We start from the raw sequence: 26,627 nt of genomic DNA on the forward strand, positions 1-26,627 counted from the left end.
ATTATTATTAGACAGGCCGACAAAGGTGGAGCGGTCGTTATAATGGACAGAGACATGTATATGATGAAAATAGCTGATATGCTAGGAGACCAAGCTACATATAAGTTATTGGGCAGATATTCTTTAAATAATTTAATAAAGAAGTTTCACAGCCATCTTTATGACTTGCTATTGAGTAATGTGATTGATGAGAATTTGTATAAATATTTTTTAATAGAAGATCCATTGGTACCCACATTTAGAGGTCTCCCAAAAATCCATAAAAAGGTATCAGATCCTCCCCTGAGACCCATTATTTCCAGCAAAGGCTGGATAACAGAATCAATATCAATCTATTTGGACAAATAATTTAAACCATTTGTCAATGAAGCAGGGCATATTTTGAGAGATACTCAGCAATTCTTGGAAAACTTAGCGCAAGTTGATAAAAGGATGCCATTCGGCAAGGATGACATCCTCGTAACTTTAGATGTCAAGTCCTTGTTTACTTGCATACCGAACAATACAGGCACTGAATATGTGAGGCTTTACCTCTTAGATAAAGGACTAACCAATAACAAGGTGATACAATTGCTGTTATTATTAGAAATGGTCTTAGAGAACAATATTTTGTCACATGAAGACAGTTATTTCTTGCAACTGAAGGGGGTAGCCATGGCACCCCCTGTGCAAACTCCTATGCCAATTTGGTATTGGCCTATTGGGAGGATACTTATGTGCTTAACAATACATCATACACTGAATTTATTAAATATTATGGTCGTTTCGTAGATGATGTGTTTTTTGTATGGGGGGGTAATGTAAAAGACCTACAAGATTTTGTGAAATATCTAAATGGCACTACGGATTTCCTAGTTTTTGAAGATTCACACTCTAATACTGAGATCGAATTTTTAGATGTAAGGATTATAAAAGGGCCACAAGGGATAGATACAGAAGTATTTAGGAAATCGAGTTGGAGAAACAATCTGCTACACCGTGATAGCATGCATCCCAAACATATATATTCCAATATTGTTAAGAACCAGATACTGAGAACATCTAAGCTTACTACACAAGACTTGGTTTTTAAAGAACAGGAAATAGATATGGTTAACAAATTTACTGCTAGAGGATACAAAGAAAAGGAGGTAAAAGAAATAACTAGAACATGTAATAGCCTTAGAACACACGAAGGTAAACCATTCTTTCATAGGTTGACACATGAGAAAGAGGATACTCTCATCATGAGAAGTAAGAAGAACAGATTAGTCATTCCATACACGAACAGGAATGGACAAGTAAAGAAAGTAATAGAGAACAACTGGAAGCTTCTATTAATGGATGATAAAATTAGAATGTTTATAGATGATAAGCCAAGCATAGCTTATAAAAATATGAAATCTCTAAAAAGAATGCTATGCTATGAAAGAGTTGGAAAGAATCTACCCCAGTCACAAAGGAAAGGCACCTTTCCTTGTCGAACATGTAATCAATGCAAATACATAACTGACAAAGAATATTTCACACATCCTCATACTGGTCAGACTTACATATACAGAGGATATGCAGATTGCAAGACGAAAGATTTAATTTATGTTGCACAATGTACAACATGTGATAAATTCTATATAGGTAAAACAAACAGGACCCTTCGTGAACGAATCAGAGAACATATATATGCAGTAAACAAAGAGAACGACACTAATGCCTTGGCACGGCATATTACGGAATATGGGTCTTCTCATAGCTTTAAATTTGGGGTCTTGGAGACAGTGACTAGGACCAATAGATTAGGCAACATCAAAAATTACACAGAAGAAATAGAGAATCGATAGATTTTAAGGCTACAAGCACACAAATTTGGGCTTAATGAAAAAATTACCATAAAGCCGCATTTACTATCTAGGCCATTAAAACACTGATATACACATACGATATGCGTTCTCCCCATAAATTATAAGGCTTGGTTAATATAGTAAAGAATAATGAGATATTGATTTTTAAGTTCTATATAGTTGTAAAAGTTATCATTAAGACACTAGAAGCATAACTTGTACATTTTATATGTTTTAACATTGTTTTTAAGTTTGGAATACACATTAAGTCTTGCTCTGATTTTAAATGCATTTCATATGAGCTCTTATCTTGTTGATTTTAAATAAGATGCACTTGCACTTTAAACCAGCATTGTTTTAATTGATTAAATGAATGTGTTAATTATGTTGGTATTTAATGCACAAGTAAACGCTGTAACATAGAGGTCTGAAAAAGCGTCTTGTAGACGTGAAAGCGCTTACCATCTTTTACCACAATAAAGAAATCGTTGTTTCCACGAATCGTTTGACATTTTGAAGTCATTTGGGCAAGATATATGGCAAGCTACATGGTGCACTCTTGAAATATTCTTTGTTACTTGAACTGTTTGTTATTTTCAAGGTGCTTCACTCGCAAGGATTATCTGCTACGCTGAAAGTTCTTCATTAGCACTGTTCAAGAAAAATCTTGATGAGTAGATGGGAAATAGGAAATACACCCCGGGGATCACTTCTGTGTGTCTGCTCGATAGCGGCACAGGAAAATAACTTTCTTGGGTGGCGTAAGCCAGGGAGACCTACTGGATCCCCTGGAATGACATCAGCTAATTAGCATTCTTAAAGAAGGAAGGATTCTATTCTGGACCAGTGTCTTGTTTGCATTTGTAACATGCATGCAGAGTTCCGACAAGTTTCTTGTTTATGCATTCCAGTTTGTTCACTCTCAGACCAACACCATAAATGTATTTGTCATATGAAAATGCCTTGAGACATGGCACTTGAAACAACTTACCATCACCCTTTGTCTAGCAATAAAGAGCAGAGAATCTGTCTCTCTGATGAAAGACTCCAAGATCACAAAGTCATTTTTATCTATAGAGTGGCCTGTAGTAGTCGCTTTAAGGTGAACTGACTCTTTGTTGAAGGTGAGCCTGAATGTAACACAGTAATGTATTTAAGCAGAAATCTAGTCTACAGGAATCTAAGAGGCTTTGGCAAGGACTTTTTACAGCTTCAACCCAAGACATTTTAGTGTTGCTTGGGGAAGAATGTGGAAGTGTGTGTTGCTCACAGTCTTATGTTCTTTCATGAGAGTGAGGCCCCTGCATTTATTAAACATTTGCTACACACACACACACACACACACACACACACACACACACACACACACACACACACACACACACACACACACACACACACACACCTACTTATGTAGACGAACAGATCATTATCTGCCAGCATAAGCCAGTTACTACACTGCCAGAGTATACCAAATGTTATGAGGATGGCAACATGGGGTAGGGTTGGCATAATGGCGAAGGTTTTAACATATCTGCTAACAGAAAGGAAGAAAGCAGGCTGATATTGCACTTTAGTTCAGAGATTCAGAAAAAAAAATAATCAAAATTGCACATTATATGCAGCTAAATGAGACAGATGTTTGAGCTACATCATGGAGGAATGTAACAAAGTGGCTTTACTTATGCAGGAACGTAATTACGTGGATTATCTTGCAGAGGAACACACTGATTAACACAGAGTTAGTATATATACCTAAATAAGGCAATCTGAGGCTAAGTTGGCAACTGTGAACTATGGGATATGTAGAGCAGCTATGGCTTGCTTAAAGCAACATACAACTATGGGCTGCTTAGAGGCTGAGCACAGGAAACGGTGAGTACAGTGTGGCTCACCAACCAACTGCAGGCAGTTGAAAGCACTTGCAGGCATCACTAGCGACACTGATTAACAGGCCTTAGGAGGAGACTAAGGCGGTATGAGAACAAATGTGGGTCAGGACTCCTGTATCTATGCAGTACATACTGCCCTAACACCAAGCACTGTGTTGAGCTAAAATCCTATTACGTTCTCCCCTACAAGTTCTTTCAGGCTGTATAAGTCTGTCCTCTAACTCTCAATCCTGCCTCGTTAAAGGTCTGTGAAAGTTATTATAAAGACTAAATCTGCAAGCCTGAAATTCTTCTTCAGATAAGGTCTACAGAATTCCACCAGCACTCCAGCTGTGGCTTCTCATGCATTTTGTATAACAGAATGAGGACACTCTATTCCGTAAGAGTTAATACACTTAAGTATGTTAAAATGTCCACTGAATTCTACAAAGGGTGATATGGATCATTCCAAGCATCCATCCATCCACAACCTCTTTCCTCATTTTTATACATGGGGTCAGAGTGTCATTTTAACAGTGGCAATCATCTAGAGCCAAGGATCGCACCACTGGGAACATAATTTACTTTTACCAATGGTAGACTAGAACAGCACAGGCAAGACCGTTAGAGCAATGTAGTGGGTAGAAGTACATGGGGGAATGCAATATGGATCAATCAGTAAGGGTTGCTTCCAATGACAAGAACAGTTCAGACTTTTTGCCAACTCTACCACTGTAACTGGATAAAGCTCCAATTATGATTTAACCAATCTGGATTTGATTAGCTTTTTAAGCATATGAAGGAGAGAGTGGGGCAAATGTGTGCATCTATGGGGGTTTACAAAACACTATAATCCACTTGGAGGAGGGAGACTGGTTGTAAATGCAACCTGAAGGCATGAGTTCAACTCACCAAGCTGTCACTTCACAGTAGCCTTTATATCATGTGTGCAGAAGCATGCACTCACACAGAGAAAGTGCTGTGAACCCTGCAGTGACACAAAAGCTGTACTCTCCACTAAACCAGGAGAGGAGTTAGACCACAACACTAATCCCCTTAAGGATTCCCAAAATTGTGCCTCAGTAAGGGGAAACAAATGAACTCAAGACCAAATAGGGGAGGACTGACGGTCAACATGTACAAAGACCAAAAGTATGTAGGAAAAAAGTACTGTTTCACAGTTTTCCTATCTTTTTTCTCTCCTGTATTCACTTGTCAACCATCCAGCCCGCATTAAGGTTAAAGTCATCAGGGAAGAAGTGCGCACCATGGATAACGGTGTTCAGGAGTCTTCAATACTAATGCAAGAAGTTCAGGAGTCTTCAATACTAAACTCTACTCCTATGAAAATGTGCTATGCAATTCCAAAAGTGTTTGCTTCCACACATGCAAGTGACAGTTACAGCACTTGAGCAGTGCCTGGCAGACCAACCACATGCTCTGGGCCCTTATGCTGCATGCTTCAACACCATGCCTGCACTAGGCCACAACCTTTTCCCAAGATGTGTGAGCTCTGTCAGCTATTTATTCCAATTATTCTTGGCCAGACCCTTCCAACATCCAGGTCATTAACTCAGCTCAGCCTGTCGGGCTCAGAAGCAAGGCTTTATCTCCTTGCACCACACAGCCAGCAAATGTTCAAGACACCACCTTAAGTAACAAAGGAAAGTGTCAGAAACAGAGGAAAGGAAGCCATTTGAAAGAAGTGATGCAACTTTCAATATGGTTTATTATTCCCTACAAATTATATTAAAAATATAAGACACTGTACAAAAAACATGAATGTGCAAAGTTTACAAACCTGTGTACTAAGGTTAAAGTAAATTCAAAATGGAGATTTCTGACTAGAGTTGAGTATCTCTGGAATTATATTAGGTAGCCATGAAAGAAACTGGAGCACATATTAACAAAAGGAAAAATAATGCCCTCCTTGAAAGACTAAGAAGTTTACGGTAGCTATAAGAGAACAGAAAGGCAAGTGTAAAAAGATAAGACACTTGAATGCCTAATGGTCAAATGAAGTAAGCCAAATTATGGTTAGTTAAGGCATTCTTTACGTACATGTTTCTGGTGTTCAGCACTTTGGCCTCCTTAACTGCATACCACCTCACAACCAGCTGAACTCCTCACTTCTTTATAGCTCCCTCAGTCAGATACAGCACTTCTGAATTATTTTCCTGTTAAGGCTTTTGCGTGGAACCTGGTGTCCTTCCCATGAATGCTACTGAGCTGCTGACATTCTGACAGGAATTTCTCAGCTTACTCGCCTTAGCCTTCATCACAGTCTCCTCTTTCAGATCTATAATCCACCTGCAGATTTTGTTATCCTCAAGCTTATTAACTTTATTACCAGCCACCCTCCTCGCCACTTAATACACATCATCTCCAAGACTTCACAAACACAGAGAAAAGGAAACAGCTGGCAGTATGCATTACTGACTATTTCCACAATTATTTTTCCAGTTACAAGATGCACAATTATTTTTCCAGTTACAAGATCTCAAATATGCTGATCAGCAATTATGACACTATTCCCAGCAGTACTCAATAAAAGGGTAATGAAATGAGAGCAAAACAATCATGGAGTCTTTGCTGACTCACCTGAAATAAACTGCCCAGCTGCCAATCCTGGTATGGGCTGTGGGTGATGGAATAAGAAAAAAAAAGAGCTTGCCATAGAAACTGTCATTTTGAGAAGTAAATAAATGTATCACTTGAACATTGCATTATCTAAGACATGGAACGAAACATTCCATGAAATGAACAGTCTGTCACTTGAGAGGAACAGGAAAAAAATCATCTTCAGATTAACCATGGTGGTGGTGGGGGTATTAAAAAAAAAGTCTTGTTGAAACATTAAGTCAGAGAATTATCCATGTCAAATACGTGAATTGCTGAGAGACTAAATCCATTACCTCACTCTCTACCACAGGAGCACTTTTTTTTTTTCTTTGCTGATGGGTTAGGAACTTGCAACAGTCTTTGTTGATATAATACTCTGCCACATTAACCAAACAAACTAAAAAGGCTTGAAGTGAGAGAGGAAGTGGCGGTTGAGACCAGAGCTTTTCACCAGAATACAAACACAGTACAAGTATTTGCTCCCTTCCTGATTTCTTATTTTTTTTTTTGCATGTTTGTCACACTTAAATGTTTCAGATCATCAAACAAATGTAAATATTAGACAAAGATAACCCAAGTAAACACAAAATGCAGTTTTTGAGTGATGATTTTATTTATTAAGGAAAAAAATCCAAATCTAAATGGCCCTATGTGAAAAAGTAATTTCCCCCTAAACCCAATAACTGGTTGTGCCACCCTTAGCAGCAACAACTGCAATCAAGCATTTGCGATAACTGGCAGCGAGTCTTTCACATCGTTGTTGAGGAATTTTGACCCACTCTTCTTTGCAGAATTGTTTTAATTCAGCCATATTAGAGGGTTTCCGAGCATGAACTGCCATTTTAAGGTCATGCCACAGCATCTCCATTGGATTCAAGTCCGGACTTTGACTAGGCCACTCCAAAACCTTCATTTTGTTTTTTTAAGCCATTCAGAGGTGGACTTGCTTTTGTGTTTTGGATCATTGTCCTGCTGCAGAACCCAAGTGCACTTCAGCTTGAGGTCACAAACTGATGGCCGGACATTCTCCTTCAGGATTTTTTGGTTGAGAGCAGAATTCATGGTTCATCAATCACAGCAAGTCATCCAGGTCCAGAAGGAGCAAAGCAGCCCCAGACTGTTACACTACCATCACCATGTTTGACTGTTGGCATGATGTCTTTTTTCTGAAATGCTGCGTTACTTTTACGCCAGATGTAACGGGACACACACCTCCCAAAAAGTTCAACTTTTGTTTCGTTAGTCCACAGAATATTTTCCCAAAAGTCTTGGGGATCATCAAGATGTTTTTTGGCAAAAGTGAGATGAGCCTCTATGTTCTTTTTGGTCAGGAGTGGTTTTCGCTTTGGAACTCTGCCATGCTTGCCATTTTTGCCTAGTCTCTTTCTTATGGTTGAGTCATGAACACTGACCTTAACTGAGGCAAGTGAGGCCTACAGTTCTTTAGATGTTGTTCTGGGTTCTTTTGTGACCTCTTGGATGAATCGTTGCTGTGCTCATGGGGTAATTTTTGTAGGGTGGCCACTCCTGGGAAGGTTCACCACTGTTCCATGTTTTCTCCATTTGTGGATAATGACTCTCACCATGGTTCACTGGAGTCCCAAAGCTTTAGAAATGGCTTTGCAACCTTTTCCAGACTGACAGATGTCAATTACTTTGTTTCTCATCTGTTCTGGAATTCCTTTAGATCGTGGCATGATGTCTTCCATTTTGGGACCTTTTGGCCTACTTCACTTTGTCTGACAGGTTCTATTCAAGTGATCTCTTGATTCAACAGGTCTGGCAGTAATCAGGTCTGGGTGTGGCTAGTGAAATTTCACAAAAATGTTACAAACCACAGTTACTTCAGGATTTAACAAGGGGGGGCAATTACTTTTTCACATAGGGCCATGTAGGTTTGGATATTTTTTTCCTTAATAAATAAAATCATCACTTAAAAACCTGCATTTTGTGTTTACTCGGGTTATCTTTGTCTAATAATTTGTCTAATAGTTAAATTTGTTTGATGATCTGAAACATTTAAGTGTGACGAACATGCAAAAAAAAATAAGTAATCAGGAAGGGGGCAAATACTTTTTCATTGCACTGTATGAAAATGGGAGTCCTGCATACCCCACAAGCCCTGAACAGAATGGTACATAAAATGTGCCACATCACTGCACTGGATACATCTTTCACATCTTGAAGGATGGAATTGGAAATCCACCAGTAAACTGGAAAGGTAAGTCTATCAGGGATTGGAATGATGACAAGGGTTCAACAAGAGCAATCCAGTGCTCCAAGTCTGACAGCTCAAGGGATTACTAGGATTTGATAGACAAGTGCGGGATACACAGGGAACCACGTGTAAGCAAGGAGGCTGTCAAAAAAAGCAGAGATGAGTAATGGGCCAAAGTTGAGATCCAGGTGCAAGAGATAAGATGCTCTGAATCCAGTGAAATAGAAGGTGACCGAATAGCATCCTCTAAAGGATCATGATTTCCAATTTCTCTGAATAGGTTTACCAAGCAACCAACCTTTTGCTTTCATTTTGAATCTGTCATAGGTCCAAAGATTCAAACTAACCCAAAGCACTGTCTGGTTAAGTGACATGGTTACAGTTGTGAAGCAAGCAAAAGGAGTGAGGGAATCAAACCCTGGACTACATGAAGGTGCTCATTTATAGCTCACAGCCTTAATTCTCTGTGCTAACTGCCAGCCTTCACTAAAATCAGATTAATTACTTATGAAGACATCCACAACATTTCCCAGGACTGCTGCAATTCAATGAACTATCAGAAAACCTTTGGGTCCAAGGTGAGGTTGAGTAATACAGTCAGTAAAATGTAAAGTCACTGCTTCTACTGAAACAAAAACCTTTGTTATACCTTCCTTAGCATGTGAAGGTAAAAGTCTTGAAGGCCTTAATAGAATATCTGGTCCCATAAACAGCAACACAAACTGAACTGTAACTTTACAAATGTTTGTTTTGAGATGTACAGTTATGGCCAACAGGCATACCTCTCTCAAACTCCAAAGCTATAAATAAAAGTGGGACAAAAGCCCCAAAATAGGGGCATTTTTTTAAATATTGGTCTTACAAACTTAAAGTTGACTGAAAAACAGATTTTTGCATTAGCATGAATTTTCTGAAAGGTATGAAGTCTGAAACTCAAATGTCTGTCATTTTCTAAATTCAGTCTTTAATAATTTAGCATTAATTTGCCAGAAAACCACAATTTTATGAAAAATGGGCCAAAAATATGAGGCAAAAATTTGTACAGCTGACAGGTATGTCAACAGGTCAAATGCCCCCGGCGTTTCTGAGAACTAAAATGAAAAGGAAACAAACAATTCTAGCTTATTCAACATTACGTTTGAATATTAGGATCACTGCTATGCCTGATTAATATGACCAGAGCTACAGGACAATTTGTTGTACCGCCAAATGAAATGCAAGCCATATCCATCCATCTGGCCCAGCTGCAACAGCTTTACAAGTCTCCAGAACAGAGACAATCTCCTTTATATACTGAGGTCATCAATATGGCACTTGGCAGAGACCAGCCCAAACCATTCTTTAATGGAGTAAGAAGTCATCAAATGTATCAGTAAAACCTAGAAAAACTACTTTTATCCCCAACCTGGTCTGTTCTCCTCCTAGAAGGGTCTGAGACCTGCATTCTCATAAATGGAAAGGTTCTGAAAGAAGTATTACAGTTCCCCGTCTACATTCACCTGGCTAGCTGACCAACTAAAAAAAGGAAAAATCTGACATAAGTGGGTAAAAAAGGGAAGGAGCAACTACTGCAGCAGTAATCCTATCTGAACATCAACTGTTAAGAACAGTAAGCACATACTGCTATACTACATTTACTGTAAGTATCGCATTGGCTACCCATCGAATAGATCTGGTCTGAGATACAAGCAGAAAGCTGCCATATACTTTACAAAACTGCTCTGGAAAATCCTGACCTGATTCTACACTGTATATTTAACACATGGTGCTCAGAAAAGCTGCAAACAGTAATCCAGGGAACTACCCCACAAATATTCTGGGATGAAACTTTTATAAAAAAAGTTGTAGCAATACTAATTCTATGGGCTCTGACTTATTCTAATGTCTGACCATGGTGCTCATAACAAAATGCAATATAAATGGACAGTTATGCAGATAATGTCTGCTTCTACAATGTTCTCTCCAGCTTTTTTGGTATAAAAAATAAAGAGTTAGTCATTCTGCCTGAATTTTTTTTTCCTTTTTGCAGAAATTTAAAGCCAACAACAAAAAATGCAAAGAAAGCAGAGGGCTAACATGAATCATTGGAGGGTAAAGCAAATACAGTCAGGCATAATAGTGTTCAACACTGCACTGCCTATCGATAAATTACTATGATATGCTGTTATGATTTAACACCCTAAACATTTCTCTAGATTACACTATACTCACAAATGACATACAATACTGTAGCATATATATGGGCCGAATTTAATCCATACTCTGGTAACTAATAAAAAAAATTATTTTTGCTTTTTTTTTTTTGTGAAATTGCAATTTCAAACTTGTAAATTCTAAAGATGAGACATCAAAAAAATCTCAAAGACTTTTCCAATCACTTATATCTGGAAGATCAATAATCTTCTACTTCCTAGCCAATGACAATATTTCCCAAAGTAGATAACCTTGAATAAAGAGGAAGTGCATCTGTCAGTGCTACCCCAAAAGGCTGGGATGAAGTAAAAAGTTAATTCCCAATTCAAACTTTAATGTCCACCCCCCCCCCCAAAGCACAACGTAGGAACATGTAGCAAAAATGTCTTATGAATACCCTAACAGGTCTACCTGCTTGTGGAACATTCTGGCCAGTCTTTAGGGGATTATGGAACTTGGTAATGTGTATGGCAAGCAAAAATCTGCATTACTTGGGAGGCAGAGGCCCCTGGCCAACAACAGGTCCTTATCCAAAGCTCAAAGATACTGATAAATTTCCCCAGCTTCTCAGCAACTTACATAGTCCATTAGAATTTTCAACATAAATACCAATAACAAAAAATTTGTTAATACCCCCAAAATCTTTCTTCCACTGATTCACTACAAAGGCAAGATGAGAACTCTCACATGAACACATTTCTTTATATTCTTCCAGTTCAGATAGATGTATTTAGCTATCCCCTTATACAACAATCCTCAGGCTGGAAATCAAACTTGGCACAAGTTCTATTAAATACACACACCCACTACCATCTTCCAGAATTTGGGACCCACATATTATCCCCCAAATGAATCCTTCTCTGGTATAAGTATTCTTGACCAGTTTGGTGTAAAAAGCCCCCACAAAGGGAAATGTAAATCCAGTTTAACTCTTGTTAGCTCTAGCTCCCTTATCTGAAAAAATACTAGACCTTTTTTTAATTGAAGAAAAACCCATACATTTATAGTTTTTATTTACAGAACTGGTGTAATCCAAAGAGATAACTAAGCAGGGTTGATGAATTGATGACTTGTCCTAGAATCATCACTCTACAACTTTAACTCTAGGCTATTCCTAAGTTTGTCAGTCTATTCAAATGAGCAGAGAAGATCAGAGAAGTTGTAAGGGAATAAAGAACCATGGACTACAAAAACACATTTCTAACCAACAGAATTTATGATCAGCTGGCTTTCACCTCTGCAACCAGTGCTGTGTATGTGTCTCCACAGTCCTCTCCAAATATAAGCTGTTGGGCAATCATTCACTACTAGCATACAGGGATATATTTGTGTGTGTGTGAGGGGGAGGGTGTCCTGAAGCACACCTCATGGTGACAGCTACATGCATATCGAATGCTGCTTACAAGGGAGGGGACTCTGGCTAAGTCACACATGGAGGCATGGGTGGTACACTGTAAACCCACTGCATGCCACTCCCTTTGTATGTGGGAGTGGGAACAAGTCTAAACAGAAAAACTCCATCGGCAGCAATGTGACACTGGACTAGGAAGTCTTGCTCTCCTCACTGGTTCCAAACATTGGACAATATCAGTACAGGGGGGTGAAAGAGAGATGTGGCAGACTGGTGGATGAGGACAGTCTCTGGTAGAAGCCAATGGTCAGCTGTAGGGATTAAAAAAAAAAACAATTTAATCTAAAAAACATAGCGACTCTTCCTGGTGGATAAGGTCCCCAAAAAAAGGCAGAGCAAAGGACATTCTCATCTAGACCCCCCCTTTACTAAAGGATAAAACTTGCAATAATGCAGAAGCTAACCTAGCAGCAGCAGTATGGAATGCATTATAAACATTTAATACTGCAGTAATAAAAAGTGACCAAAATCTACATTCCTCCAAGCCCATTTAAGTTAAGACAAGAGCTCAATAAATACTTTGCCCAAACCAATGCCAACAACTGCTAGAGGAGTATGGAATCCATGTGCTATCTCCAAGTGCCCTATGGCTTTCCTCAAATAGACCCTTACCGGACTCTCTGCAATAAAGCTTACCTGATCCTTATGTATTACCTCTTTAAGCGGCCCACCTGGTCAGATAATATATATATAAAAAATACATTATTATATTATATTATAAAATAATATCATTATATATTTATATACAACTTACAACACACAAAGCTTAAAGTCCACACTCAACAATGATGAAACAAAGCTGAACAGGGTTAGCTGGGTCCCTACTTGGAACTAGAAGCAAAGTTATTAAAACACCCTTTCAAGATGGAAGTAGATTTGCTGCATATGAAGCTATATGGAAGCTAAGCACCTACAGCAATAACTTCTTGGTCCCCTATAGCAGAAGTCTATACAACTCACAAGGCTGTTCATCATGCTCAGAAACATTTCCTATTTCTTTTTTTTACTGCACAGCACTATAAGTCTAAAGCAGTAAAGGATGTTCTGAGAACTTCTGCCTAAGTCTCTGCAAGTTGTTGTACACCATAGGCACAAAAAACTTTGACAGATCTCCAGGGCTGATCCCTTCTACCAGAGCTATTAAGCCACCTCACAAACAGTTTAAGCATCCTCAAAGTAGAAATGAGGCTAACTCTCCAATGAAGTTTTAATTCCTCCTCAAACCACAAAACTGTCCCGTCTCGCTAGTGTCTTCAACTCTTCTGGAGGTATAGTATTCATCTGGGTCATAGTCAATTCAAGTATCAGCTGAATCTTGCTGCAAATAATTTCCGGATGAGTTATTTAAGAGTCAATAAAGTCAAACTGTGCGCTTTCTCTCACAGCTCATAACATTTTCCTGCCTTGAAAGAATCCCTTTTTTTAAAATACTGAGACAAGGTGTAAAGCCTAAAATGAAGGAAAATTTTAAACCAGGGTCCAGGGGAATGATGCTCACCCTAAGCCACAAATTTCCTCCAGTCAGCTATGAAGGAGGACCTCAAACTCTGGGAGACTTACCAGAAATATTATAGTCTCTACAGAGCTATGGAAATGACATTTTGTGAAAGCCTAAACGTAGCCCTTAGACATCCATGGCCAGATAAAGATCAGAGTTGTACCAAGGATCACACCCCTTTATCAGCTATCTGAATAAATACATTTTAATTATATGTGACCAAGACCTGTGAATTACAGTGTAGAATGTGTAAAAAGGGTAAGAGTATTCTTAGAGAAACTCAAACCTATCTGCACTAAATTTTTAGGCATCCCCCTTGGATGCCAACGACAAAAATAATGGACGCCCAATCTGTTTCTAGAACTAACCTTAAGATATGATAAAGTCTAGCCATAACAGACTCCCCAACAGGTGGTCTGTTAAAAGACCTAGTAACTTATGAAACTTAACCAAAGTCAAAAGGATGATACAGTGTTCAGCCAATAGCTGCCCCCTTCAAAAGCCACAAAGGTATGGAGAACTTTAAAACTATGACCCACATCCTTCCTCATGGTAGCCACATGCGGCAACACTATTCTAACCCCATTATGTACTGAATATCCCCATCCCCAAACAGTTTTAAGGTATTCAGTTGCCATAAGATGTATTGTTTGATACTCTCTTTATAGGACTACTAATCCCACTGATATCTTAAAAGAAATAATTTGCTTGTCCACAATACCATTAAAAGCATTGACTGCCAAAGAGAATGCACAACTAAACCAGACCTAACACCACAAGAAACCATTTAGACACACAGACTATAGAAAAGATAAAGAAAAAAATACAAAAAAAATCTCCCTCCCAGCAACTATTTACTTAACATGGTTTTCCAACAGCTGTAAGGTTACTAGCCTTGTGGTCAAAATCGCACAGCAAGGAAATGGGAAAGAATATTACTGAGCAATCAAACCATTACCCTAAACTAAGAAACTACTAATGAGGGGAAATACTGTTATCCTTCCAAAACCCTAACCTTTTTATGACTAAAAATATGTTATATTATGGCATGAACCACTGCATAGTTCTAGAACAGATGCTTAAATTAATCACTTCCTACTCTAATAAGCTCATTAAGGAGTTGGTTTAACTGTGAAAGCGCTTACATTTTGTAATATGTCTTAATTTGAAACTGGAGCCATCATGTTGTTCTACTCTTTTTCTGTTCATTGGACTTGCAAACAAGCTGTTTCTTACAACTTAAAATGCAGAAACAGTAAGAAACAGCCATAAATATTTTCTACAGATATACATCTGTGTGCGCGCGTGCATTTGTATATATGCAAATTTAAACAAAAAAACAAGAGAATTTTATATATATATATATATATATATATATATATATATATATATATATATACATACATACATATATATACATACACACACATACACACATGTATATCTACATATTATATATCTACACACACAATATATAAGTATATAAAAATACAAACAAACAAAACTTTCAGTGGTGACTGGCCAATAAAGGTCCCATTTTCAAGTTGACAGACGCTTCACATTTTTGTAAATAGTGTACATAAGCATTCTTTGTTGTAAGCTCTAATTTTTCATTTATATCTTTTGTGCACATTATTTATCTGGAATTTGTGTTACTTCATATTTGAAAACTTTCTACAATAAAAGGTCATTTGAAAGCAGAGGTCTATATGCAACATTTGTAACTGGTAAAGTAGTATTCCAAGCTTTGTCAAGCACCTCTATTCAATGTATACTCTACAGCTTCCGGCACACAAAACTTCCAGATCTAAACAAAATAAACAGATGAAATCAAGAAGCAAAACAAGTACAGAACAAACCATAGGCATTACTGAAATCCATTAACAGGACCAAAAGGAGCACTTAGATATATTAAACCACCTGTAATCTTCATATTTAAAATGTTAATGAACCCTGGGAATCTCCCAGACCATAAGGTATGCATATTCACTTTTCTTTCACACCTGAGCAAGACATCTGCTATAGCTTACTGTGAACAAGTTGACCCAAACTTATACCTTGTTTCCCAACCAACACTAGCCTCAGCAGCTAGCTATCTATAAAGGACAAAGCTCGACTGGAAGCCCCTATAAGGGTCTGCAAAGCAGAAAGTTGTAAGCATTCTGTTAACTTGGGTTCTGTGGAAAGCCATGTGTCTTTTTAATTCAAAAACTACTATGAGACAGTACAATATTTCCAGAAATCATACCCTGCTTGCTCCTTCCTTCTAAAAAAGAATGATGTACTGTACTACACAAGGTAAAACAGACAGACGGCGAAGGTATAACATTTAATCAAAAAACTGAAAAAGTAAATGTTCCAAGATATTTTATTACTTCCTATGGCCAGAATAAAGAGGCAATGAGTACACATTTAAAAGGCATGACTATACATATAGGAAATTAATGGTGAAGTTAATGACGCAGTTTTTGGTTGTGCATCATATACAATGCACAGGCATTTTTTTTTTATTATTTTCATTTTGTTAACAAGGTAACACACACCAAGTACAATCATTTCAGATGTGATCCAGAAGTTCTTAGCTAGTGCAATAATGTCTCAGTTAAACAACATGCAACCAAGGAGAAATTCAAACTCTTGTACTGCATTTCTATTTGTCAGACCAAGTCTGCCAGACAGGGGAAGGAATACAGAAAACAAGGGTACGACAGCAGCTAATCAACTCAAATCCAGGTAAAAATGCACAAAATACAACTTGTAAAACAACCAGGAATGCTGTACTGCAGAAAATAAATTTGGTTATTAAAAATGAATACACTTCCAAGCATCCAGATTTTCCTCAGACACGACAGAATTCTATTTTAAAATCCAGTGCTACCAATATCAGGCAAAAAAAACAAGCATTCATAAAATCTAAAGTGCTTTAAAACAATACAGAAGAAACAAGACAAAGGTCTAAAGTTAAAAAGCAGAAATAAGCCCTTTTAAACAAATCAGAACAGCCCAACAGGGTTGAAAAAAAAAAGAAAGGGAAATGAAAATAAAACTTGAATGCTAATCAAAAACTTAAGCACTGTTGAGTAACACTAATTTTAGGTTCATACTAGGCTATCTGCCCTAGGGCATTTATAAGCCTAGCCAGAATGTGTTTGGCTTTCGCCATCCATTTTAAATTTATTTTGCTATGCCCTTTTTCAAGGTTAGTATACTGTGCCTCTGTCTAACAGTGACACAGAAGTGATACCCGGGGTAAACCTACGATCTCCCATCCACTCATCAAGATTCCTCTTGAAGAGAGTCAATGAGGGACTCTGCCTAACCTGGACTGGGATTTTATTCCAGAGTGAAGGGAGCCTCTGGGTTATGAATCTGTCCCTCCAGCATGTCCTATTTATTTCAGTGCTGAGGTTCAAGTCTCTCAAGCGTGTAGCTCGATGGGATTTGGATTTTCTGAGGTGCAGCATGTCCATTAATTGGTTGGACATGGCTTTATCGTCAGGCACAGATCACCTCTGAACAGGCGGTATGCCACTGAGTAGAGCTGGAGTTTCTTTAACCGGGCAGCATATGGCATCTGTTTGAGCCCTTTGATCCTCTTGGTGAGGTACTTTTGGGGTCTTTCCAGTTGCTGCAGGTGTCTGGTAAGGTACATCCCAAAAGGGGCATTGTACTCAATTATGGGCCTGATGAGGGATGAGTAAAGAGGCACGATGACCTCCCCTGATCTAGATGTGAATCCCTTCATGATTAGGTGGGCTATATGAAATGTTTTTCTAACCACTTTGGCCACGTGGTTGTCAAATGAGAGACTGCTATCAACTTGGGTCCCCAGGTCCCTAATTACTTCTTCTGTACTTAATGAATTACCACCTATGTGGTAATTTGTGGACACTTTGTTTTTGCCAAAGGGGATGACTATACACTTTTTGGCATTTAGCTTGAGGCCATGGCTCTGGCAACAGTTGTCTGTTTCTATGGGGCCCTTTTGGAAGATGCTTGTGTCAGCTGGAGTGTCGATTATGGTGCCCAGTTTGCAGTCATCTGCGAACTTGGTCAGCCACAGTCCTTCCGTGTTGGCCTGTACCTCCGAGAAATATATACCGAACAAGAGAGGTCCCAGGACTGAGCCTTGTGGGACACCACTTGTAACTGGTTTGGAGTCTGACATGGCTCCAGCAATTCTAACCATGTGGGTTCTGTCCTTCAGCCAGTTTGCAATCCATCTAGTGACATAGGGGTTTATATTTAAGCTGGTGAGCTTATCTATAATGCCCGAGTAGGGTATTGTATCGAAGGCTTTTGCGAGGTCCAGGTAGGCTGTGTGGACCACCTTACCCTCGTCAATGGCCTTGGTGACTGTTTCAAAGAAATCAACCAGGTTTAAGAGGCAGGATCTGCCCTTAACAAAGCCGAACTGGGTAGGATCCAGTGTTTGTAGGTCCCCAATATCTTTATTTATGAGGTCCATGATGATCCTTTCCATAGCTTTGCAGACCAAGCTAGTCAGGCTTATGGGGCGATAGTTTCCAGGATCCGTTGAGGCACCACCTTTATGGAGAGGGACCACTGTTGCTGTACGCCACTCTATGGGCACATATCCTGTAGTAAGGCTGAGATTGAACAGTAGTTTTATGTTTGGGTTTAGCTGTTCTTGGAGTTCATGTAGGACGCAGCCTGGGACACCATCTGGTCCCATTGATGCTGTGTTTTTTTGCTTTGGAGAGGGCGGCTCTTACCTGAGCATCTGAGATGTCAGGGGGGCAGCACTCTACTGGGATAGATATTTGCCCTTTTGGTGGAGAGGGGGGGAGAAGTTTGCGGTGAACCTGTCAGCTAGGATGTTGGCAATGTCTGTGGGTTCGGTGTATTTTTTGTCATTTTGGACTAATTCTGAGCATATCTGGGAATTACCACCCAGGTTCCTAACATAACTAAAGAAAGCCTTGTGATTATCCTTAGTGTCCTGTGCAATTTTTCTCTCGAAGCTGGCCTTAGACAATTTTATGTGTGCCCGTAGTTTTTTGCTAATACTGATCAGTGATGCCTTCCCTTTTTGGGATTTTGCTCTATCATTTATTAGCTTCCTCCTTCTATTGTATAGTTTGTTTATGGCTGGGGTCCACCAGACAGGATGTCTGCCTTTGAAGGATTGGGTCTTGGTTTTATTTGGGATCGCATGATCCATGCATTCCTGAAGGTGTTCATAGAATGCGTTTATAAAGGATTCTGCGGTCTGGGCCGTATTTTCCACAGGCCCGGGGGCTTTGAAGGATTCCACCTCAGTTTTGAGGAGTGTGAAATTTGCTTTAGAGAAGTTTTTCACTGTGGTTTTCTTGGCAGGGGGTGGGGTCAGGATGTGAATATCCAGTGAGATTAGTTTATGGTCTGATCTTACCAGTGAGGGATACACTTCTGGTCTGGAGCATAGAGTCCCCATGTTGGTGATGATCAGGTCCAGTATGTTTTCCATAGCATTTGAGTTTATAAATTCTAGGAACCTTTGGGCTAGGGTGTTGGAGCTATAGTAATGCTCCCAGTCTATGTTTGGGTAGTTGAAGTCGCCCAATATAATGGTGTTTGGAGAGACCTTCATATTTTCCAGTGTTCTCAGGAAGGCCAAGTGGGGTTCCTGGGTTTGGGAGGGTGGTCTGTAGCAGGCTATAAACTGGAAGGCAGTTTTACCCACTGTTAGTTGCACATGGATAGTCTCTGATGCTTCGTGCTTTGCCACCAACCTGGAGGTGTGGGTATCTTTGATGAATATCGATACTCCCCCTGCTTTTGTGGTTCGGTCCAAGTTTTGGGGCCGAAAAGCATGGTATGAGGTATAACCTGGTACTGCTGGGGTGCTCTCGGGAGCCCTGAACCAGGTTTCTGTTACTGCACAGATATCGATGTTCTCCATGCTAAGGAGAGTTTCGAGTGCATCTTGAGGTTTAGACTTCTGGCATTGAGTAGCATTACCCTTAGTTTCTTATCCCTTGTGATACCTATGGAGGTGGGTTTGTATTTTGAGCCTTGCCTAAAAAAGGCACTATGGGGGTAGCAAGAGCCTTTGCCAATATCCGAAAGCCCAAGGGTGACAGGTGCAAGCCGTCCCTAGCGAAAGAATCGTGGCTTGTCGAGTATATCATCCCAAGCTGACAGGCATTGGATCCCCTTTGAATGACACCAGTACTTAAGCCAATTGTTGAAATTGATCATCTTGTCATCATATTGTGGCATCATTCTTGGTGAGGGTAAGATGCTACTCAAGGTCAGGGTCACACCGGCCTGGGCTACATGCTCAGAGAGCTCCTTTATGTCTCTTTTCATGTAGTCCAGGGAGGTACGTCTCAGGTCATTCACACCAGCATGGACAATGACCGAGTCATATTTGTACTTGCCTTGGAGTGACCTGAGTGCTTGTGTTATGTGGCGGATCTTAGCGCCCGACAGGCTGCTCACCGTGACCCACTCCTTGTTCAGCCTGGTGAGTGGGACGTCAGTGTGCCTGACGATAGAGTGACGATAGAGTCACCTATTACAAGTGTATCAGGTGTGTTGTTTAGTCTTAAGGGCTGTGACTGTTTGGCACACTGGCTTTGTGAGATATGTGTTGCACGTGTTTTGTTTTGGGGTAGCGGCTGCTTGGGTGTCTGCTTTGGAGGTCTCTGCTGCTTCGGCAGATCTTTATTTAGAGCCTCCGAGTATGTTTTTGTGTGATTATGTGTTTGGTTTGTTGTAGTGGCAGGTCTATGTGAGACTGGAATTGTAGTGAGTGTGGTTTCCTTCTCCTCCTGACTGGTTATGCCAGTACTGAGTTGAGAGAGCTTAGCCTCCAGTTTGGCTATATGGTTGCATCTCTCACATGTGTTGGAATTTGTTGGGAGGAGGAGAGGGTTGTTTGTGTACATGAGGCAGTTGTAACATTGCCTCAAGATTCCCAGATTCACCAGCTGGACCGGAGAGGAGATTGACAACTGACCTTTGGACATGCTAGAATAATATTGGGAATTCCTTAATAATTGAAAACCAGGGCCAGTGGGGAGTGAGGGTGTAGTGCTTTTCATTTTTAGTGCTGACTTATATAATTGCTTTAGTGAGCAAGTGCCAGGTAACTTAAGTGCAATGTGTTACAGGTAACTTAAATGCAAAAACGACAAACAGTAACTTTCTTTCAAGTGAAACAAGGAAATAAGTACAGTAAGCAATGCAGATATCACTAGAGATCCACAGAAGCGCTGAGAAGCAGATTAGGTGGAATCAGCATTCCAGGGAAATAACAAGCAAACAAACAACAAGCATATAAACAAAGCTAGATTCAGCAGGCCTGGATCTAGTCTATGCTACAGCAAACAAAGTGTACCAATTTCAGTAAGATACAGTTCAAATATTCAGGCACTATAAACCTCTAACCAGAAATTCCCAGCTCAGAAGGGCAGAGTCCAGCCTCTTCTCCCACAAGAGTGCAGACCACAAACCTTCTTAATGTAAAATAACTGGCCTGAAGCCCAAGTGCTTAAACCAGAACTAATACACTTTAAGAATAACAGACGCTGGGCTTTCAATCAGCAGTTCCCAACTTAGAAGGATGAAAGCTACCTGTCCTGCCACCACAGTGCATGCCACAAACCTTCCTAATGTAAAACAACTGGTCTGAAGCCCAAGTGCTTAATCCAAAAGACTTAGAATGATAGCTACACTTTAATCAAGTTACTACCAAGCAGTAATAAATACAATTGAATACTTTAGAGAATGCCTGGATTAGTGCTCAAGTTACACAAACAAAGCTAGATCCAGCAGGCCCGAATCCAGTCTATGCCACAGCAAACAAGGCGCACCAACTTCAGTAAGAAGCAGTTCAGATATGCATGCACTGTAAGCCTTCAACCAGAAATTCCCAGCTCAGAAGGGCAGAGTCCAGCCTCTCCTCCCACAAGAGTGCAGACCACGAACCCTCTTAATGTAAAATAACTGGCCTGAAAGCCCAAGTGCTTAAACCAGAATTAATACACTTTTAGAATAACAGACACTGAGCCCTCAATCAGCAGTTCCCAACCTAGAAGGATGTAAGCTACCTGTTGTGCCACTACAGTGCAGACCACAAACCCTCTCAGTGCAAAACAACTGGTCCAAAGCCCAAGTGTTTAAACCAAAAGGCTTAGAAAGAGTTACACCAAGCAGTAATAAATACAATTGAGTACTTTTAAGATGATGCAAAAGTAAAAAAGTAGGTAGAGACACAAGTACAGTAAAAGCAGATGATTTTTTTTTTTTTTCTGAACAAGTGCTGAGATCAAAGAAACAGATTTGAGTGCTGAAACTAGAAAACTGGCTAGTTATAAGAAAAAAAAACTAAGCTAGAAGGCTTCCCTCCAACACAGAAGGGCTTGGGGGCTCAGAAGCCTACAAATAGTCTATACCACTTAACAGGAAAGGCAGGAAACAAGCTTAATTTTTTTTTTTTTTTTTCCTGTTTCCCAGATGCTCTCTTTGGTATTTCTTTAATCCAGTCAAAAACATTTTGGCACAACCTAAAGGTGTATATGAAGCAATTTAAACAGCTTTAAGACAAGTTATCAAAATCACAATGATGTTCCAGTAAGGAACATACTTTAAGTGACAGCAATGCAAATACATACCACAAACGAATCCTGCCATCTTTGTGGCCAGTTGCTATACAGTCTTCCTTCGGGTGGCATGCCACGCAGGTGAATATGTTATTTGCTCCTTTCTTACTTGAGGCACTGAGAGGAAACCTTAAAAAGGAGAGAGAGAGAGAGCAAGAAACTGTAATTTGAGATTCTATTATAAATTCCCAGCTCTGCTTTCTGTGTCCATCTCCCCACCAGTCAAAATGATCTTGCTTCAAATTTCACACCAGTAATACTGGCTTAGCTGCAACAGTCAGCATACCAACTCTAAAGCAGTTATAGAGAGACAATGCCTCCAAGAAATCTGCAGTTACCATCTTTAAGGGAATAATGACTTTGTAAAGACAGGGGAATGCTGCCAGCCTAGCTAGATAGAATTTTGTACATAATTCTATCATTTGTAAATATTAATATAAGCCAGAGGCTTGTTTTCTTAAATGTGAAAGACTGTATTGGATGTTGAACTGAAAAAAAAATGTACAGTGCATTCTGCTGTAAGAAAGCTGGTAAGTCAAGCATTGTGAAATTCTTTGATGTAAAACTCGAAGCCAAAATGTCTAAGGGAGGCATTCTGCCTATTATTTTGAGGCCAGAGTTAATGGCTAGAATTTACATGTACATAGAAAGGTACTAGGCTATCGGCCCAAGGGCCTAAGTAAGCCTAGCCAACAAATTCCCTGGCTTACGCTACTCATGAAAGTTATTTTCCTGTGCCTCCGTCGAGCAGAGCCACAGAAGTAATCCCTGGGGTGCACTGCCTATTTCCCATCCACTTATCTAGATTTTTCCTTGAAGAATGCCAATGAGGAACTTTGCTTGATATAGATGGTAGCTTGTTCCAGAGTATGGGAAGTCTCTGGGACAGGAATCTATCCTTCCAGCATGTCCTGTTCATTGTGGTGACAAGGTTTAGGTCCCTAGAGTGTGTAGCTCGGAGGGAATTGGGATTTCTTTAGGTTTAGCATGTCCAACAGCTCTGGGTTTGACATAGGTTTATATGTTAGGCAGAGATCACCTCGGAGTAGGCGATATGCTACAGAGTAAAGCTGGAGTTTTTTGAGAAGGTCAGTGTAGGGCATCTGTTTAAGGCCAGTAATCCTCTTTGTGAGGTACTTCTGTGACCTTTCCAGCCGCTGCAGATGTCTTGTGAGGTACAGTCCAAAAAGGGTGTTGTACTCTATAATGGGTCTAATGAGTGTCGAGTAATTTCTTTTCTTGCTCTGGCTTCCTGACTAGCTGCAAGATCAAAAGGGCTATTAACCTCTGAGTTTGTCAGCCTTTTGCAAGGAAGAGTAGGAAAATATTGCCAAGTCAAGATGTGCAATGCTGATAGACTGCTACCCAAGAAGACTGATTGCTGTAATTAAATCAAAATGTGCTTCAACAAAGTATTAGTTCAAGGGTGTGTATACTTATGCAACCAGTTTACTGTATGATTTTTATTTTTTTATATTTTTCCCCTAACAGATTTGTTTTTCAATTGAATTGTACAGGTTTATAGGTCACATTAAAGGAGGGAAAAGTTTTGAAATGATTTATTGTGGTCTCATCTTTTTTATATCACAAAAACCTGGCATTTTAACAGGGGTGTATAAACTTTTTATATCCACTATATATGTGTGTGTGTGTGTGTGTGTTGTGTGTGTGTGTGTATGAATGTCTGCATATATATATATATATATATATATAAATATAAATATATATATATATATATATATACATACACACACACACATATATATACATATATGTACATCTATACCAAAAACCAGATGGCTGCTTCTAGGATGGTCTAGGTGAAGACTCCTTTAAAGAAGGCTGCTGTGTCAGCTCTAGCTCTGAGTGTGCGCTAATGTGTCTTGGGATTTGTTTCAACAAAATGTAACATAATGCCCTAGCCATAACAAGGAATAGTTCAAATAAATCACTATCTTATAGGTTCATAGGTTTATACTAGGCTATCTGCCCGAAGGCATTTATAAGCCTAGCCCAAAGTTTTGTGGCTTACACCACCCCTTATATGAAAAAATACTGTGCCCATTAGTTTGTTGTGCCTCTGTCCAGCAGTGACACAGAGATGATTCCCGGGGTAAACCTACGATCTCCCATCCACAGGTCAAGATTTCTCCTGAACAGAGCCAACGAGGTGCTCTGCCTCACATGGACCGGGATTTTATTCCACAGCATAGGGAGTCTCTGAGTGATAAATCTATCCCTCCAGCACGTCCTATTTATATCCGTGCTAAGGTTTAAGTCGCTTGCTCTAGTGGTTTTGGTGGATTTGGATTTTTTGAGGTGGAGCATGTCCATTAATTCGGGTTGGACATGGCCTTGTATGTCAGGCACATGTCACCTCTGAGCAGACGGTATGCGACTGAATAGAGCTGGAGTTTCTTCAATCTGGCAGCATATGACAGATTTTGGAGTCCCTTTATCCTTTTGGTGAGGAACTTTTGGGGTCTCTCCAATTGCTGCAGATGTCGGGTGAGATACATCCCGAATGGAGCATTGTACTCGATCATTGGTCTGATAGTGAAGAGTACAGGGGAACAATGACCTCACTAGATCTGGATGTGAATCCCTTCATGATCAGGTGGGCAATGTAGAAGGTCTTTCTAACCACTTTAGCAACGTTAGTGTCAAAAGAAAAGCCACTGTCAACCTGGGTCCCCAGGTCCCTGATAACCTCTTCTGTGCTTAGTGGATTGCCACCTATATGGTAGCTTGGGGTTACCTTGTTTTTCCCGAAGGGTATGACTATACATTTTTTGGCGTTTATCTTCAGGCCATGGCTCTGGCACCAGCTATCTGTTTCCGCGAGTCCCTTCTGAAGGATATCCGTGTCCAATGCACTTTCCACTATGGCGCCCAGTTTGCAGTCGTCTGCAAACTTTGTCAGCCAAAGTCCTCCCATGTTGGCCTGTACTTCTGAGAAGTAGATGCCGAGGAATAGGGGACTAAGGACCGAGCCCTGTGGGACACCACTTGTGACCGGCTTGGAGTCTGACATAGCGCCAGCAACTCTAACCCTGTGGGTTCTGTCCTTAAGCCAGTTTGCAACCCATCTTGTGACATATGGGTTTATATTTAAGCTGGTAAGTTTTTCTACAATACCCGAGTGGGGTATTGTGTCGAAGCCTTTGCAAGGTCAAGGTAGGCTGTATGGACTGCCTTTCCCTCATCAATGGCCTTGGTGACTGTTTCAAAGAAGTCGACCAAGTTCAAAAGGCATGATCTGCCCTTGAAGCCAAACTGGGTCGGGTCCAATGTCTGCAAGTCCCCTATATCTTTGTTTATGAGCTCCATTATGATCCTCTCCATAGCTTTGCAGACTAGACTTGTTAAGCTTATGGGGCGGTAATTACCAGGGTCCGTAGAGGCACCGCCTTTGTGGAGTGGGACCACAGTTGCCGTACGCCACTCCTTGGGCATGTATCCTGTGGTAAGGCTGAGATTAAACAACTGCCTTATGTGCGGGTTTAATTCCTCATTTAGCTTGTGTAGCACACAGCCGGGTACACCATCCGGTCCCACTGATGCTGTGTTTTTAGCTTTAGAGAGAGCAGCTTTCACCTGCGCATTTGAGATGTCTGGGAGGCTACACTCCGCTGGGATAGTTCTCTCTCCTTTAGGGGGGGAGAGGAGGGTGAAGTTTGCACTGAACCTGTCTGCCAGTATGTTGGCAATGTCTGTGGGTTCAGTGATTTTTGTATAATTTTGGACTAATTCTGAGCATATCTGGGAGTTTCCACCCAGGTTCCTAACATAGCAGAAAAAGGCCTTATGATTGTCCTTTGAATCCATGGCAATTTTTCTCTCAAAATTGGCCTTAGTTGATTTTATGAGTGCTCGTATTTTTTTACTAATAATGATCAGGGGTGACTTCCCTTTTATGGATTTTGTTCTATCATGCAATAGCTTTCTCCTCTTATTGTAAAGTTGGTTAATGGCTGGGGTCCACCAGACTGGACGTTTGCCCTTTGTGGAAAGAGTCTTGGCTTTATTTGAGACTGCCTGATCCATGCAGTCCTGGAGGTGTTCATAGAAGGCATTTGTAAGGGCTTCCGCAGCTTGGGTTGTGGTTTCCACTGGCTGAGGGGCCTTGAAGGATACCACACCAGTCTTGAGTAGTGTGAAGTTTGCTTTAGAGAAGTTCTTCACTGTGGTCTTTTTTGTTTGGGGTGGGGTGGGGCTGTGGATTTCCAGTGAGATTAGTTTATGATCAGATCTCACCAATGAGGGATATACTTCGGTGTGGAGCATTTTGTCCCCATGTTTGTGATAATGAGATCTAGTATATTTTCTCCTCTCGTGGGAACAGTGACTAGCTGTTCCATGGCATTTGAATTTATGAACTCCAG

At 40.2% G+C, this 26,627-nt stretch overlaps 1 protein-coding gene across 1 annotated transcript in view; it reads right to left on the reverse strand.

Moving 5' to 3' along the window:
• Positions 1–26,627, reverse strand: part of WDR75 (WD repeat domain 75) — a 1,027,793-nt gene that overhangs the window by 861,937 nt on the left and 139,229 nt on the right. The window contains exon 7 of the mRNA XM_044071106.1: positions 22,255–22,371. Coding sequence (XP_043927041.1) covers positions 22,255–22,371 — 117 coding nt within the window. The remainder of the gene's footprint in view (positions 1–22,254; positions 22,372–26,627) is intronic.

The sequence above is a fragment of the Protopterus annectens genome, chromosome 5.part0 (genome assembly GCF_019279795.1).
Source record: "Protopterus annectens isolate FY-2018-M chromosome 5.part0, PAN1.0, whole genome shotgun sequence".
Classification (NCBI taxonomy): Eukaryota; Metazoa; Chordata; order Ceratodontiformes; family Protopteridae; genus Protopterus; species Protopterus annectens.